Here is a 17,680-nt window from a genome sequence, read left to right as displayed (position 1 = left end):
GACACAATATTCTCCTAAAGTATGTCATGTGTTGTCACCACACGACAGAGATATGTGACAAGACCCTAATGACCCGTGATCCTCGGTTATCCAAGCCTCACGCATAAGAAAGAAGACTTGGTTAGTATAATGTCAATTCTCAAAATGATAGAAGACTAGTCCTCTTATAACCGATCGAGCCTTTCATGACATCTAATTACACCTATAAGCACATGATTTCCTATTCATTAGCCGGTACTAGTCGGATTTTCAAAAAATTCACCAACTAACTCCATTTTATTACAGTATAACAGTAAAGTACACACAGAGGTTACACACTCTCTTGAGTCAAACAATCTCTCAAATTTTTTCTTTTACAAAGTGACAAATCATTTTCGGTTCTTTTTGGGTCACATCATTATAAAATAAAAAATTGAAGTCAACAAAATAACTTATTTTAAAGAATAAATTATTTTAAAAAAAGACTTAATTTTTTATTATTAAAATATATCTTATGAATAATGTATATGTGTTATAAATACTAAAAAAATATATTTTTTAAATAAAATATTTCATAAAATAAACGGAATTTTAATAAGAATAAAAACTCCCATTTTTGTCCATCAGAATTTGATTCCATTGAGAAATATATTGAGTTTCAAAATCACATTTTCCCAAAAAAAAAAAACTCAAATATTAGCCTAGCTCAATAATATTGATGCTACAATATACATATATATATAAATAAGTTTTTTATTTATTTCTAAGATATAAAGTTTGTAAAGTTTTAAATTTGAATTTTTCTGTCTATTTATTTTAAAATATTTATTTTTATAATAAAAAAAAGAAAGAGTTAGCTCCTTTAATGGCTATATAAAAATATAATTTAAAAAAAAACTCCCTTTAGTGCCATAAGGTTGATGTAGATTGAGATTATGCATTGGCTTGTGAAAATCCTTGAGTTTTAAGGCAGGATTATAAGAATTAATTTTTTAATCATTCACACAATTTTATTAAAATCATTTAATGCAAAAATACTAAGTGTAAATCCATAATAAAATGTTCTGAATTTAATAATCTATTACAAATATTACCAACTAAAAAGATGAAAATCCCTCAATATATCACTTAAACAAATTAATATTACAACTATGTAAATAAATTTATTTCAAAAATTACGAATGGATCAATAAAATTCAAATATTTGAATATTAAAATTTAAGAAAAAAAAACATAAATGAGTTAAAAGAGAATGAGTTCTTTCTTTCTTCCCTAAAAGTTCCTTGCACATTTGAATTTCTTAATCTTCTAATCAATAATTTTGTAAAAATTTAATTTAATTAATTTTTTTATTATAAAATTTTTTCATAAAATAAAAAAATAAAAATTTTTTAATTAATTTTTTTTATAAAATTATTCCATTCTTATAAAATTATTCATATTAAATGAGCAAAATATGTATTATCATGCAAAAGTAACAAAGAAAACAAAATTTCATCATTTTTTGTTATAGTTTCCCTTTAAGGAGTTCTTCGGTGTCATCGGTATTTTCATTATTTTAATATAAATAATTAAATTTTTAAAATTTTACTTTATTAATAAAATAGTCATTTTTTAAATTTATTATTAAATTATAATAATTTATTCTTTCAAATCTCATTTTTTATAATAATTTAATTCTTTTAATTTTAATAATTTAAAATAATTTAATTTTTTTAATTTGAGTTAATTTTTTAATTATCATTTTATTAATAATAAATTTAATAAAAAAATTATTTTGTTAATAAATTAAAAATTTAAAAACTAAATTATTTACGATTAAATAAGTAGGGAAAAATCTAAACCTTAAAATTTATATTGTAAATTACCCTAAAAATTAAAATTTTCACCATTAAAATGAGAAGCTAGAAACTCATGTGAAGGAGAGTAGTTTCTTCGTTAAAAAAACTTTATATCCACATTGTCACTTTACTGAATTAACAAAAACAATGATCCTTCACTTCAACTCAAAGAAGTTTGATTCAAAAAAAAAAAAAAAACTCAAAGAAGTTTACCTAGGATTTTTATTTTTAATAATAATTATTAATTAAAAATAAATCTAATTAAATCTTTTTTCTTAAGGATTTAATAAATAAAATTTAAAATTTCAATTAAATCTCTCAACCATTACTCAGTTAGAACCGTAAAGGAACTAAATTATTCGTGAACTATTTGAATCTCGACTCGATAAAAACTCGATCAGATTCAATTTGATTTCTAAATGAGCTGAGTTCAAATTTAAATTTTAGATTCGTTTATTAAACGAGTTAAACTTGAGTTCAGTAGTATTTGTCTCGTTAAGATTCACGAGCTGAATCGTTAAGAGGTTCGCAAGTTGGGGTCATGGAGCATGCTCGTTGAGCAGGCTCGTTAAGAGGCTCGTCGAGATTCAATTACACCTTGATAAATTAATTACATATTAGCCACTTAATCTATTTATCATATATCTATTATTAGTTTTTATATCTCTATCCCTTAATTACATAACTATATTATTAATTTATATATTTATTTCAATCTTTTTAATAGTTTTTTAAACTATTAAGTCTCTTAATAAATTATTATTATTATTATTATTATTTTCAATAAGTTTATGTATGTATTTGTATGATTATTTTCCTCTGCTTAATTTTATAAATTAAATTTTTTATATAATTTAAATATAAATCAATATAATTCTATTAATAAAATTTAAATATAATATGTACATATAATTATATAATTTAAATTAATTATACTTATATTAATATATTTATTTTATGTAATATTTTATATTTATATTACATAATAGTATTTTTTATACAATATAAAATAATTTAATATAAATTATATATTTAAATAAAAATAAATAATGATATATGAATAATTAAGATATTAATAAATTTTATATAAAAATGTTTATCGCCAGACTAATCGATTATTCAAATGATATGTTTTTTTCTAAATTAAAACGTCTCTGACAAAATAGCAAAAGATCAATTGCCAGCTTTAATTAGATAACAGGAAAACCAACAACATACAATTATGAAAACCAGCATTATACAAAAGAATCATGGGATTTAAGGCTTTTACACCATCTCACCAAGACCCACTATGAGAAAAGGCAAAACAAAAATGGAGCTCAAAAGAATAAAGAAAACTCTCATAAACACAGCATTATAAACAGTGTTCACACATCCTACCAATGGCAAACTCAAAAGCACGTCTTTCAAAGTATAGGACTATAAACAGTGTATACAAATCCTACCAAAGACCTCTAAAATCATTTTAGCAAGAATTCTTGTGAATAATCAGGACTAGCAAGTAGATCAAAAGGTTTGGTACCTATGGTGTCTTTTAGGATTGTAATTTGACCTTCCTTGAGAAGCAAGTCTTCATCAAGGGCTTCTATCTTCTTCTTCAAGATACTAACCTCTGAATTCAAAACCATATTCTTCTCATTGTATTGCTTCACCTTCTCCCACATCAGATCTCTCTCCTCAGATACTTTGGGTAGAATGCCCCTTGTTATTGTTAGCTCCTTCATAGATTCTTGGAGTTCATTTTGAAGCCTACTCATACTATCATCCTTCTTTTGCATCTGTTACAAAGAAGAAATAACAAGCTGTTAGTGCTGCATTTTTTTTGGAATATTATTATTTGGTCTCTATTATGAAAAAACTCATTAATTAGTCCCTAAATTTTGAAAAGTATATTAAAACATCCTGATATTTTAAAAAGTCTCCTAATTAGTCTCCCGTTAATTTTATCTGTTATGCAGTGCAAAAAAAATCTAAAATACCCTCAATACGAAAGGACTAACTAGTAGACTTCTTATCAAATTAAAAAAAATAACTAATAAATTTTTTCAAAGTATAAAGACTAACGAAGGACTAACTAGTAGATTTGTTTAAAATGTCAGGAATGTCTTACTGTAGGTTTTAAAACATCAGGATTATTTTAATATATTTTTTAAAACTCAGAAACCAACTAGTGAGTTTCCTCACAATATAGAGACTAAATAGTAAATGTCTCTTTTTTTCAAATGTTGGAAAGAAGGGGGAAAATTTGGAACTAATTAAAGCTGAAAAATTGTTAAGCAAGGTTTTATCATTTTTGAGAAGTAGAAAGCCTTGCAAAGAATTAGAAACACCACATATAAAATCAACCCCACAGCAATCGTTAAGGACTAGGCAAAAAAGATAAAATAAAAGAGACGAAAATTAAAATAAAAATCTAGATAGACATATCAATTTCAAACATGTAAAGGAAGTTATAGCTTCTTGAAGGTAGTTTTATCTCGTTTAAGCCACTTGCATATCTATTTTACAAGCCACTGCCAGTCTGGTCCGTCAATTTAAATACCAAATATCAGGTAATTGTGCCTTAAAAATGGGGATTCAAACACAGGCATGTTGGATAGCAACAATGACGCGTAAAATGACATTGAACATCATAGTTTTGCAGTAAAGGTAGATTACCTGAAGCTCAAAGTCTTTCAACTTGTGGCTGGCACAGGAGAGGTTGTCCAATGCATTCTGGGCTTCACATCTAAGGATGTCATTACCTCTCACTGCTGCAGCCAGTTCAGCCTGCAACTGTTCAACCTCCAAATCTTTAGTGTAGAGCTTCTCTCTTAACAGACTGGTTAGTAAAATTTCTGCTTTGAGCTCGAACTTTAATGTTTCCTAAACAGATGAAAGCAATAACAGCATTGTTGATTAAAAACAAGTTTTTAGCTCGTCCATCCAATTCTCACAACAAATTGAACAATTGTCCATGACTTCAATTTTAAATAGCAGCTTACCTCTGATGATGGATTATTTAGTTTTGCTGAACCATCAACATTAGGGCATGGCAACTCAAATTTTGATGTAACTGAACTGGACTTCTCCTGCAGCAAAGAAGATATTGTCTGCAAACTCCTTGTTAGGTTCTCAATTCCGCGCTTAAAGCCTTGAACTCTTACATCAGCTTCAATAACAAACTGCCCATCTAAACCATTTCTTGTAAGTTCCCCTCCCTGCTTAGTTTCTGGAATTTGGCCTGCTTTGCCTTTGATGAATTCCAATAACCCGGAGCATAGCTGTGTGCTCTCCTTCAGCATCGGTAGCCCTTGATTTTTCAGGGAGCATAAATGGCTCCACATTTCTTTATCTAGTTTGAAAGTTAAAGCACCTAGATCTTCTCCACTGCCCTTTAAGCGCCTCAACAAGCCAACATTCTCTTGTCGAAGAGAATCAATTTCAATCCTCTGAGATTCCAACTCCCTTCTCAAAGCCAACTCTAACCCTGTCAACCTCAATTGCTCCATTTGCAACTTTTTAAGATGCCTGTTAAACTTGTCCAATGACTGCTGCTTCTCAATTTCCTCACCAAATGCTTCCCGCAAACCCTCAATTGTCTTCTCTTGTTTGTTGCAGGTTCTTAACAATCTAGCAGTAGACTTTTGCAACTCTTTGCACTCCTTGTCCTTCTCTTCAAAATTCCTTTTGGTGCAACTAAGATCTCCTTCTGTCACTGTGTGCTTATCTCGTAATTCAGAAATATCTTCTCTTAGCTCATGATTCTCCTTGCTTGCCTCTTCCAACCTCGAGGTCAGGTGTCTAAGTTGTTGCTCTGAAAATGCAATCACACTTCTGCTTTCTTCTTCCCTCTCATTAAAAGAAGAGACTTCCCTCTGGAGGGAGACATTCTGCTCTGCAAGTTCTCTAACACGAGCACGAAGCCTCTGCTCTTCTAACTGGTACTTTTCAAGCTTCAATGACCAGTCACTTGACCTTCTGTCTAACTCTCTCTCCAGTGCTGATTGCAATTCACTCTTCTCCTTCTGCAGTTTTCGGGTCCGTGCCTCCAATTCTGCTTTTGCCAATCTAACTTCTTCCCTGTAAGTGTCTCTCTCAGAAATTTGAGAGTTCAAAAGACTTGAAACCTCAATAGCCAAGTTTAGCCTATCCTCCATTAAGTCCCTAATATTCTGAATCAAGGATGGTATATCAAACCCAGTACCTTGAAAACCTTCTTGGTCAAGTTCCTCGGAAAGAAGCAGAACCCTTTCCTCAGCTTCTTTAGATCTTCGCTGTAATTCAACATCTATAGCATCCTCAATATGAACAGAGTTTATATCCCCACAATTGTTTTCAAGAAAACAAGTTGTTTTCTGAGAGCCTAACAAATCATCTCCATGGTAGTTATTAATGGTTGCATGAGGTTCCTCCTTTGAGTAACTTTTTTGGGAAAGAACATCTACGTTTGAATCAACAAATTTATTCATGGATTCAGCATAGATATCTTCAATTGTGATTGGGATATCATGGTTAAATTGCTCTGAACTTGATTTATGAGATAAATGAGTTTGAGAGAGCCTCTCAATGACATCTTTTGCAAGTCTCCGTGGAGATTCATGATTAAATCCATTCTCCACCCAATCTCTTGAAAAAAAATGAAGGTGGGCAGCTTTAGCGTCCCTATATGAACGAGATCTGTGTTTATCTTTGATGCCATCTGGTGGTGATGAAGGAGCTGTATATTGAACTCGTGGTGGAAGCTTTCCACCTTCATTTCCATTCCCAGAAAAATTTCTTTGGAGAATACTGTTTTTGGGCTTACTTCTCTCTTGCTGCTCCTCTCCATCAATGTAGCGGTCCAAAACTTTGCTTGAGATATTACTACAAGAAGAGTTTCCTGATGAATTGTGATGAGATTTAGAAGAACCAGAAGATCTAGGCCTCTCTTGCCCATATGCATTTTGAATAGCTATTGTTTCGAATCGCTTTGCTCTTGCTTGCCTCTCAGGTGTAAGAGCCTGCCTTCTAGCATAAACCAAATACCACCAAATTACTCAAAGAAAAAAAATTAAAATAGAAGGATACCATTACCAAATTGCTACCTAGAGAAACTTTAGAAGGATAAAATGATTAGATATTAGTGAATCAAGTGCCTCACCGAGATGGATGATCACATCGCTGATGAGCAGTACTGTTAATGCTACTAGAAGGGGATCCAATTTGATCATCTAGGTGAGAAAAAACTCTTTGGTCCAATCCATCAACAATAAAGGCAGCTGATGACATTGAGCGACTTCTTCTAAGGTGGAAACTGGTGCTGGAGCTAGTAGGGTTACCATAAACTTGCTTTCGAGACTTTGAAAATAACCCCTTGGGGCTCCGGAAGCTGTTGTCAGCCTTATCATCACGTTGATTGTTCAACCTATCTTCCACTGGGATATCCCAGTAAACTTGTTTATCAGTTGATGGCAGACAACCATCATTGTTGTTTCCATTGTTGGAGGAAGATCTGAAAAAAAATAGCTTCTTCATCTGTGTATTCAAACTGCTATCTGTAGCTCACGAAAAACAGTGGCTTCTATCCCAATCTTTATAGACAGTTCTGATGAAATGGGGTCTCTAAACCTAAAGCATAATTATATAAACAAAAATAAGAATGGGGAATTACAATTTCTGAAATGCATTATCATAATCAAGATTGCTGGAGAGTGGGAAAGATAAAAGCAAATGTGTGGATATTAGACATTAACTCACAAACAACTGTACACAACTTGGCAAAATCCACTATAGAAGGTTTTCCACCCCAAGCCACTATTTTAAGATTTAAGAAATCTGACAGATTAAAAAAGAAAAGCATGGAAACCATGCAGAGGATAATTATGAAAGACACCTGAAGCTATGAGAAAGAACCATATGATATGAATCATGACGCATTAATAATATTAGATTAAAAGAGAAAAATAGAAAAGAAACATCTAGCAGGGCAGAGAATAAACAGAATTGAAATTTCAGAAGATTTTGTGCTCTTGAACTAAACCAGTGATTGTCACAACCCAGAATCAACTCCATAGGAATAAATTAATTCGAAAAAATTTGGTTCCTCTCCTGGGATTAGCTTGTAAAAGTAAATCCACACATGCTCGCAAGCACACACAAAAATGCAACATATTAATTTAAGCAGGGAGCAACGGCTCGAAAATTGGAAGCCACAACACTGGTGGGTAGCTCCACATTATATAAACTGAAAAAAAAAATGTAAACCCATAATATTTTATATGGAAAAGAAACTATGGATTAGAGATCAGCAACCTAAGCTTGTAGTGATAAAAATCATAGCAAACAAAACAGAATCTTAATAAGATACAAGCTCAATTAAGAAAAGCCCTAAAACATCTTATCTTTCAAGAATCAACCACTAGACTTAATCACCGAAAGTCTGACACCAACAGCTATATCACTTAATACACATCTTTTAGCTCTTCCACAACGTAGAGGCTGAAGACAAATAACAACAATCCCTAAATTGAATTTGCCAAATTTCTATAACTTCAAAATACAAAAACAGAAGTTTTGGGGGAAAATAATTGAAACTTATCTAAAATTATTTCTTTCTATAGCAGATATTCAATCTCCGTGAATCAGAGAAGAATAAAAAAAAAAGTAGCAGTCTGTTTGGTCCCTCAGAAACCCAAAAGAAAACAACTCACAGAGTTAACAAGAAAAAAAAAAAAAGGTAGCATGCAAAATCAAACTTACTCGAATTTTCTGGGCAACCAAACAGAACCAAGGAGAAGAAAATGAAAGATGACAAAAGAAAATTTTCAGTTACAAGTTCTTTGCTCTTCTACTCTTTCTAACGCTCAAAAATTGCAAGAACCCAAAAGAAAACCCACAGAAACATCTCTGGCAAAATAAGAAATAAAAAAACAAACCCCAGAAACAGTAATTACCATTTTCTGAGTTTTTTTCTTTTTAAGTGAGAAAATATAATCTAGAAATTAATGACTTACCATTACTGGAGAGATTCAAAATTTCAAAAAAAAAAATGAATCAATGAAAAATATTTCAAACCCAAAAACCGAAATTCAAGGAAGCTATTGCTATTGTTAATGAATTTAGGGGGAGAGATAGATTGAGTGCATGGTGAGAAGAGAGGAGAGGAAGACAAGTGGACTTGTTTGAGCTGCATTAAAAAATTTTTTTTAAAAAAAAAAAAATAGTGTAGATTGATTATAATATATTAAAATTAATTTAATATATTTTATAAATTTAAAATTAATTTTATATTTACAATAATTGTTTTCATAAAAAAAAAGTTTCAACCAGTACAAAGAGAATTGAAAAAGAGTTAAAAGAAACTATCTTGAGATTTCTGTAATAAAAATTCAAATTAAAAATTTGAAGGTCGGTTGAGTTATAAAAAAAATTTAAAAAAACACTAATTTTAATATTGTCGAGAATTTCATATTAAAAATTATTAATTATTTTTAAGGGAAAATTATTTTTTAGTCCCTGAGGTTTAATATAATTAATACTTCTGTCCCTCTATTTTGGCGACCCAACACTTAAGTCCCTCACTTTATTTTATGTCCAAATTCGTAGTCCTTTCATCCAAAGCCGTTTGGGACACGTGAATTGACAAAATTAATCCTCACTTAACCCAAACCCAAATGCATCTTCTTCTTCTTACCCTTTCTGCAACTTCTTCTTCTTTTTCTTTTTTTTTTCTTTCTTCTTCTTCTTCTTACCCTTTCTGCAACTTCTTCTTCTTCTCTTCTTCTTCTTCCTACCCTTTCTACATCTTCTTCTCTTCTTCTTCTTCCTACCCTTTCTGCAACCGGAGAAAATATGAAAAAGAAAAAAAATAGGAATTTCACATTGAGAGAATGGTATTTTTAAAAAAAATTATCATCTTTCACCTATGACTCTTTAACTAAACAGTTTAAATGGACGGAAGAACTATGAATTTGGACGGAAGAGAAAGTGAGGGACTTAAGTGTTGAGTCGCCAAAATAGAGGGATAGAAATGTTAATTACGTTAAACCTCAGAGACTAAAAAATAATTTTTCCTATTTTTAATAGTTTAAATGAACGGAAGAACTATGAATTTGGACGGAAGAGAAAATGAGGGATTTAAGTGTTGAGTCGCCAAAATAGAGGGACAGAAGTGTTAATTACGTTAAATCTCAGAGACTAAAAAATAATTTTTTTCTATTTTTAATAGTAGTTTTACCAATATTAGACTTTTTTTTTCATATTTCTACGTTATCTTGGAAATACTTATATTGGTGGAGAAATTAATAAAAAAAATTATTATTTAGTTTCGTTTAATTAAAAATTAATTTATTTAATTCATATTATAAAAAAAATTATTAGTTATTTTTTAATTTTATAAAAATATTTATTATTTTATTATTTAAATTTTATAATTTGAAAAAATTTATTAGTTAATATTTTAATTTTATAAAAAGTTTATGAATTAATTTTTTTATATTAAAATATTTTTAATTTTATAATATTTAATAATTAAAATTAATAAAAGGATAAATTTATAGATATTTTAATTTTTTTAAATTAAAAAATTAATTAATAAATTCTTTTTTATGGTGCAAAATGAAATTTACAACTATTTAGGATTGCCGCGTTATAAAGCGAGGAAGAGGAGCAGGGGGCTTTGATGGAATTCTGACTAGACGCGGAGATGTAAAAGTGGAACCACTGACAGTGAAAATTAAAAAATAAAAAAAAATCTAAAAATTTTAATATTTTAATTAAAGTAATTTCTTGATTGCAGTGCCAAATTCATCTTCAAGCGATATATAAATTATTTAAGAGTTGGACGCCCGTCCCATTTGAAGAATTCTTTTTTTGCTTTTAAAAACATTTTTTTATTTAATTTATATATGTAAAATTGAATTTCTCAAAAAAACTTAAATATACAGTATTTAATACCAATTAATACAAAGGGGTGAGTATTCGGTCGGTTTGATTCAAAACCGAACCGAATCGAATAAACCGAAAATCAAAATTTTAGTATTTATGAAAACCGAACCGAACTGATTTTGGTCAGAAATCGAATCGAACCGAACCGGTCTGATTCGATTCGATTCGGTTCGGTTTGATCGATTTTAATTTTTAATAATTTTTTTTATTTTTTTATACTTTATTTTTAATATTTTAAAATTTAATTAAAATATTTTAATCTTAATATGATTTAATTTCTCTATATTATTGAAAAAATATATTATTATCACTAATCGGTTCGGTTTGATTTTTTTTTATTAAAACCGAACCGAACCGAAATAACCAAAATTTCTGAAATTAAAAACCGAACCGAACCGAAATGTATAAAAAACCGAATTAAATTTTCAAATCGATTCGATTCAATCAATTTTTTCAATTTGAACCGAATACGGCTCACACCTAAATACAATCAAAATTATTAAAAAGAACTCCTTAACATGTATAATAAAATTATATTTATTAAAAATAAGCTTTTTATTTTACTGATTAAATTAATTTATTAAATTTTAAATTTTTGCATATTCATTATTTCAATCAATTAACTTAACACCTATGACTCTTTTAAAAAAATAAATAAATAAACAATTGCTCTATTCATTTATTTTTTTAAATAAAAATTAAAATTAAAAAAATATAATATCAAATTTCTCAAATTTATTTAAATATATTTCAGACTAAATCCGCCATTCATTTATTTAGATATATTTTTTAATTATATTATATATGATTTAATTTAAAAACAAATGACAGCAAATAAAATATTAGAAAAAAATGTAGAACTGAGAGAATAAAATTTAATTAATTTTTTATATTCAATTGGTTTTTGACTTCAATTTTGTGAATTTATTTTTTATTTTTTTAATTTTATGGAAATATCATGATTCACATCAATTTTTTTCTGATTATCAATATAATCATCATCCTTCTCCTTGTTGAGATGTTAATAATCATTGTTATAGAGAAAGGTGAACAAAACTAACATTAATTTGCAACGCAACATAAAAAATTCTTTTGAAAGATTTGAGTGAAATAATTTATGTTGAAATATCAGTAAATAATTAATAATTTTTTAACAATATTCTTTTAGATTAGGGATTTTTATCATTAAATAAATAAATAATAAAAAATTTATTATATATAATAAAAAAAAATTAATTAATTTTTTAATCTAAAAAATATATGAAAATATTTTTAATTTTTTAAAAAATATATTAAAACTTATTAATTAATCATTTCATTAGTTTTAATCGATAAATATTTTATGAAAAAATTAAATAGTCTACTTTTTAACACATATATTTTTAATATATTTTTTAAAATTAAAAAATTAATTAAAAAATTTTTTTATAATATAAATATTTAATAGTAATTTTTTATAAAAAAAATATATTTTTTAAATGAGACGGAATTAAAATTCAAGTCATACATTTATTTTTTTGATTAAGTAATGGTATGTAAAATATTTTTATTATTTAATTTTTGAATTTTTAACTTGATATTATTAAGTCTAATTTTGTTGAATTCAAAAAATTAATATAAGTGATGATATTATTAAGTAATTAATCAAATTATCTAAAAATTGATGTAGCATAGAATATAACATTTTCTTATCAATGTATTTTTCATTTTATTTTTCAGAATAATAAAATATCAAATTATCGAAGTAAAAAATATTTTTCAATAATTTACGGTATAGTTTCTAAAATTTAGTAAAATATATAATTTATACTATATTTTTTAATAATTAATAATTTAAGTTTTAGATTTTTATTTTATTAGCAACTTTTTAAATATATAATAAATAATTAACTCAAATTAAAGTAATTTAACTCAAATTAAAGTAATTAACTTATTATAAACATTAAAATTATAAGAATTAAATTATTACAAATTATTAAAATTAAAAAGATAAAATTGTATATTTTATTAAATTTTAAATATTATATTATAAATTATATTTTTTTTAATTTAACTTATTTAAAAATTTAAAAAATTAAAAAAAACCTTGGGGAGAGTCATAGACCTACTATCTAAATAATATAATATTTTATTAATTTAAGAATTTATTTTTTATTATAATCTTACTTTTAATTTGCAAAAATAATAATATAAAAGAAGTATGATTCTAGTATAATACCAAAAATACTCTTTAAGTCTTTGAATAATCTTTTTTATTTTTCAACATAACTCTTCGAGTACTAATACAAAATCCAAGATGCCCTAAAGACATCAGAGAGCCAGCAGCCTGCTCCTCCCACAACAGACGGCGACACCAACGACAACAATAAAGCAGCGACATTTGAAGCTGCGATCTCCCTTCAACAACAGCGAAGCATGTGATCTCCCTTCAGCGGCGGCACCAGCAACAGCGGCAATCTCCTTTCGTTTGAAGCAGGCGATCTACTACCAGGCCTCTCTGGCGCTGCCGGCAACGGCGCCTTCCCTTCCCGCCTGTGACACAGATGACGCTTCGCTTCCCGTCTCACCAGCAATAGCGGTAGCTCCTCTTGTAGCTAATCCTTGAGTGGCCGTTATTAGTTATTTCTCACAATTATCTCCTAGATAACAACTAGGAGAGAGATTTTTTGGATTTGGCTCCTAGGTTAGTAGAGATAAAACTAGGAGAGAGATTCCTGACTTATTTACTATTACTTTCTCTTATTATTCAAGCTTAATCATATTATAAATTGTTCTTTTGCATATGTTCCCTTAAGGTGGCTCAGTAATTTCAAGCATAGAAACAACAAGATTTTTTTCCCAAAAAAATTTAAGTGGACAATTCCAGAGGGTTCAATAATTTCCCCAATTCGAATCCCCATAAATTTGGGAGAGGCTGGGTTAGTTCAGCTCAAGTAAGTGCGATATTGGCTTCAGTGTCGAGAAAAATAACATGGAGCAGAGGAAGGAGGAGAAGAATAAGTACAGTATTATAATCCCAACCTACAATGAGCGCCTCAACATTGCCCTCATCGTCTACCTCATCTTTAAGCATCTCAGGTAATTTGTTTCCAATTATTATTTTGGGGATTAGCTGTTTTGCTGAATTTTGGTTTAGTGGATCCTTGTTTACGGAGGATCAAGACATTTTTGCCTTTTCTATTGATCGAGTAATGAATTTCAGCTGCATAAGATTAAAGAGAGCAGGTGAAGGTAGTAACTGAATTGGGGAAGTGAAAAGGATCACATTTTGGTGGAACTATTAGATTAGGTTTGATAGGGAATCCTTCATGAGTTTTCTTTTAGTTTAATGTCTCGATGGGTTTCTACAGATTATGTTCCGAAAAAGCACAACAATATGTAAGCTTTCATTCAGGATTTTTTTTTAGGTTGGGAGTGTTAATCTGCTACATAAAACAAGTATTACCTTATTGGCCTTTTAGCCCCAATCTTTTCAGTCCTCTATCTATCTAATTCAGTAGTTATAATAAATGTAGGAGGGAGTACCATAGTAGTTATTTTAAACAAATTCTCCTTCATTTGAGGCAATAACTCGATGTTTAAGTTTGCCAAGAAAAGTAGAAGAAACTGATATACTATTGTCTATTAGTCATTTATGAATGGGAGATTTACTATTTAGTTTCTGGATATTGCAATTATTAACAATTCAATCCCTACAAACCTATCAAAACGTTCTTATATTTTCTTTCCATCAATCCTCTGATTTGCCGTCACTATGTAACGGTAATGGCCGTCACCGACCATTATGTAATGGTAACGGCCCTTACCGATTACTAAAATTCTTTTATATTCTTCCTCTTTTGCTCCCTATTCTCATTTTCATTATTTTCTACATTTTTCAGCAGCTTCAAAGGCTATATTTTTTAAGTTTTTTCTTCCCTGCATATTTCTCATATAAGCTTAGATCCATCATAAACTACTCTATTTCCAAACTTATTTCTTCTAAAAAGTTGGTTAAATTTTATCTATTTTAGTTTTTAATTGTTGTTTTTCTCTTTTTCTTTTTTTAATTTTTTTATGGATTTCATCTCTTCGCATCGTAACATAGACGGAGAGAAAAGATAAGAACGTTTTAATAGGTTTCTCAAAACCGAGGGATTTGTTAAAATGGCAATACGCATAGACTAAATAGTTAATCTCCCTATATAAACTAGGGTTTTAGTTCTCATCCATTTTGTGAATTTATCACTGGGATTGTTGAATGGCTACTGACCAACAAATGAGAAAAGTAAATGCATATTTTGTTTTGTTCAGGGATGTTGAGTTCGAAATTATTGTTGTTGATGATGGGAGTCCTGATGGTACTCAAGAAGTTGTAAAGCAATTGCAGCAAGTTTATGGTGAAGATCACATTGTAATTACTATAGCAGTCGGCATCAGTTTTTAAATTAACCTTTTTCTTCCAACTAATTTTGATAATTACTTCTGTTTCCTGACTTCTCTATTTTACTTTTTTCATGATGATGCAGTTGTTAAGACCTAGACCGAAGAAGCTTGGTTTAGGTAGGTGGTTGTGTTTTTATGTATGATAATAATGGGAAACTCGTCTCTGATGCATTTATACTATCAGGAACTGCTTACATCCATGGTTTGAAGCATGCATCTGGAAATTTCGTTGTAATCATGGATGCTGATTTATCCCACCATGTAAGTATTATTCATCTGTTCTCACTGGATTTAGATCCATCTCTAGTGCTTTGAAGCTTATTCATGATTTCTGTTTTATATGTGCATCTATTTGATTTCTTGACCTTGTGCTTGTGCCTTGTAACTTTTATATAAGTGCTTTGAAGCTTATTCGTGATATCTGTTATATATGTGCATCTATTTGATTTCTTGACCTTGTGCCTGTGCCTTGTAACTTTTATGTATGTTTCTCAGTGATCTTCTTCATCTGAAAAGGACATTGAAAGAAAAACTGGCTAAATTAGGAACCATATAAACAGTAGCTAAGGTTGATCCAATTTTCAAGTTTCATATATTTGATTTGTGTGATTTATATTTTGCAGCCAAAGTACTTGCCAAGCTTTATCAAGTAAGTAGTTTCCTTTCTACATTTTCATGCTATTCTACTGTTCTGGGATGCCTAATACCATATAGTTTTCATGTAATGTTCTCTGTTATATGCTCCATAGGAAACAGTTGGAGACTGGTGCAAGTATAGTCACTGGAACCCGATATGTTCAAGGTGGCGGCGTACATGGTTGGAATCTTATGCGCAAGCTGACGAGTAGGGGAGCAAATGTTCTTGCACAAACACTTCTGTGGCCTGGTGTATCTGATTTGACCGGGTCTTTCCGGTATGTGAATGATTTTATGGTATTTAATTTTCTATACCTTGTGGATTTATTAAGATCTCTCTCCTTTTAACTTTTTTTGTTTAAGGCTTTATAAAAAATCAGTACTTGAAGATATCATAAGTTCAGTTGTTAGCAAGGGGTATGTCTTTCAAATGGAGATGATTGTTCGGGCTTCCAGAAAAGGTTACCATATTGAGGAGGTAATTATATATGTATGTATAGATTTATTTATTTTTCCTTTGTGCTCTTTGTGCTTTTGTCATTTCAGCTACCTTTTATGCTATTTGTGGGTGTATATGAAAAGTTTATGTTAATTTTGCTGGTTTGGTTGATATTTGTGGGTGTAATTTTGTTACAGGTTCCAATTACTTTTGTTGACAGAGTTTTTGGAAGTTCAAAGCTTGGAGGATCTGAGATTGTTGAATATCTGAAGGGCCTTGTTTATCTTCTGGTTACAACATAAGAGGCAATGTCATTAATAATCCACCATTTTTACACTTGATGTCTAATAGGCTTTCATCTTCCTTTTTTTGTGTGTGTTTGAGTCTTGTTTTATTTTTTATGAACCGTTTGGAATAGGTTATACAACATAAACTTGTCAATGCTTTTAATGAATTCGTTTATCAACTTCAAATAACATACAAACTTAGTGCTGTTTGGTTTTGATCATAGAGAGAACATAATTAAGATTTGAATACTTGAAAACTATGAGAAAACATACAAAAAATGTAAAAGACAGGGTGAAAAAAATAAATAAAAAAGGTTGACTTGTATCACTAGTGCTATAACTCGACTGCAGATGAGAACAACCCAAAGAAATTTGCAAGGAGAGCACTTGATTTAGTTTTTTTCTTTTCTGAAGTTTCTAGGAAAACAAGCATCTATTTTTCATTAATTCTAGAGTTTTGATGGTTTTTAATTTCTTGATTGCCTTGTATTAAATGTGTTTAACAGGCTTCGATGCTTTTATTCCACGGATGTTGCTCTCGGTGAGATAAATTAAATACTTTAAAATATATATTAAAAAATTCATTTATTAATTATGACAAAATTTAATATCGAAATTTAAATTTTGCATATTTCATTCTTATAGCAAATTTTCTTTTGTTTTTGTTATGGTTCATCAAGTTTGTGATGAGAAAAATCAATATTTATAAGTAATAATTTTGGTGCACTTCTCACTATATAAACATTTCTATTCAAATCACTAAATTTTTATTATTGATTTTTTTTATTGGTGTCCTCTCCTAACAACTATTGATGCACCTCTCATCAAACAAGTTTTTAGAGCACTTTCTCTAAGTTACTTTTTTTTTTTTATTGGTGCACTTCTCATCAACAATTTTTAAAAGCAATTCTCTCTAATAACTTATGGATTTGGTTTTTTTTTTTTTATATTAAAAATTTTTGAACTTGTGTAAACATACTTGATACCACTGTTGGATAAATATATTATTGAACAAGATAGAGAAAGACGTTATTAAATGGAGTGAATTGTTGTACAATAATTGTGCTACTTATAGCACTAAAAACAAACTAAAATCTCCAACAACTTGATAAGTTAATTTAAAAAAATTTTAAACAAATATAATCTAACTCTTGAAGAATAATAAA

The 17,680-nt window shown here is 29.0% G+C and overlaps 2 protein-coding genes across 10 annotated transcripts; one reads left to right on the top strand and one right to left on the bottom strand.

The window, feature by feature from the left end:
* Window positions 1-2,983: 2,983 nt before the first annotated feature.
* On the bottom strand, window positions 2,984-8,954 carry LOC110624736 (centromere protein F). Of its 5 annotated transcripts, none has more exons than XM_021770010.2 (5): window positions 8,795-8,954; window positions 6,943-7,409; window positions 4,805-6,806; window positions 4,479-4,685; window positions 2,984-3,598 (listed from the first exon to the last, which is right to left on the bottom strand). In XM_021770010.2, exons 2-5 carry the CDS (start codon window positions 7,314-7,316, stop codon window positions 3,281-3,283), a joined length of 2,901 nt encoding a protein of 966 aa, XP_021625702.1. In that variant the 5' UTR covers window positions 7,317-7,409; window positions 8,795-8,954; the 3' UTR covers window positions 2,984-3,280. The 5 variants fall into 5 exon arrangements, with proteins under 5 accessions (XP_021625702.1, XP_043816986.1, XP_021625699.1 ...); XM_043961051.1 differs by having other exon boundaries at window positions 4,805-6,809; window positions 6,943-8,025; window positions 8,795-8,953; XM_021770007.2 differs by having other exon boundaries at window positions 4,805-6,809; window positions 8,795-8,952.
* A 4,029-nt stretch (window positions 8,955-12,983) lies between these two features.
* Window positions 12,984-16,730, top strand: LOC110625113 (dolichol-phosphate mannosyltransferase subunit 1). Of its 5 annotated transcripts, XR_006352372.1 has the most exons (10): window positions 12,984-13,410; window positions 13,523-13,805; window positions 15,021-15,120; window positions 15,236-15,269; window positions 15,337-15,413; window positions 15,776-15,801; window positions 15,902-16,066; window positions 16,152-16,266; window positions 16,425-16,662; window positions 16,698-16,730. XR_006352372.1 is itself a non-coding variant. In XM_021770654.2 (9 exons), the coding sequence occupies exons 2-9, from the start codon at window positions 13,699-13,701 to the stop codon at window positions 16,527-16,529; spliced, it is 729 nt and encodes a 242-aa protein (XP_021626346.1). In that variant the 5' UTR covers window positions 12,984-13,305; window positions 13,532-13,698; the 3' UTR covers window positions 16,530-16,730. The 5 variants fall into 5 exon arrangements, 4 of the variants coding, with proteins under 4 accessions (XP_021626346.1, XP_021626344.1, XP_021626345.1 ...); XM_021770654.2 differs by having other exon boundaries at window positions 12,984-13,305; window positions 13,532-13,805; window positions 16,425-16,730; XM_021770652.2 differs by having other exon boundaries at window positions 12,984-13,305; window positions 16,425-16,730.
* The last annotated feature ends 950 nt before the right edge of the window (window positions 16,731-17,680 follow it).

This window comes from Manihot esculenta, chromosome 10, assembly GCF_001659605.2.
Source record: "Manihot esculenta cultivar AM560-2 chromosome 10, M.esculenta_v8, whole genome shotgun sequence".
Classification (NCBI taxonomy): Eukaryota; Viridiplantae; Streptophyta; class Magnoliopsida; order Malpighiales; family Euphorbiaceae; genus Manihot; species Manihot esculenta.
This window is presented reverse-complemented; position numbering and strand designations above follow the sequence as displayed.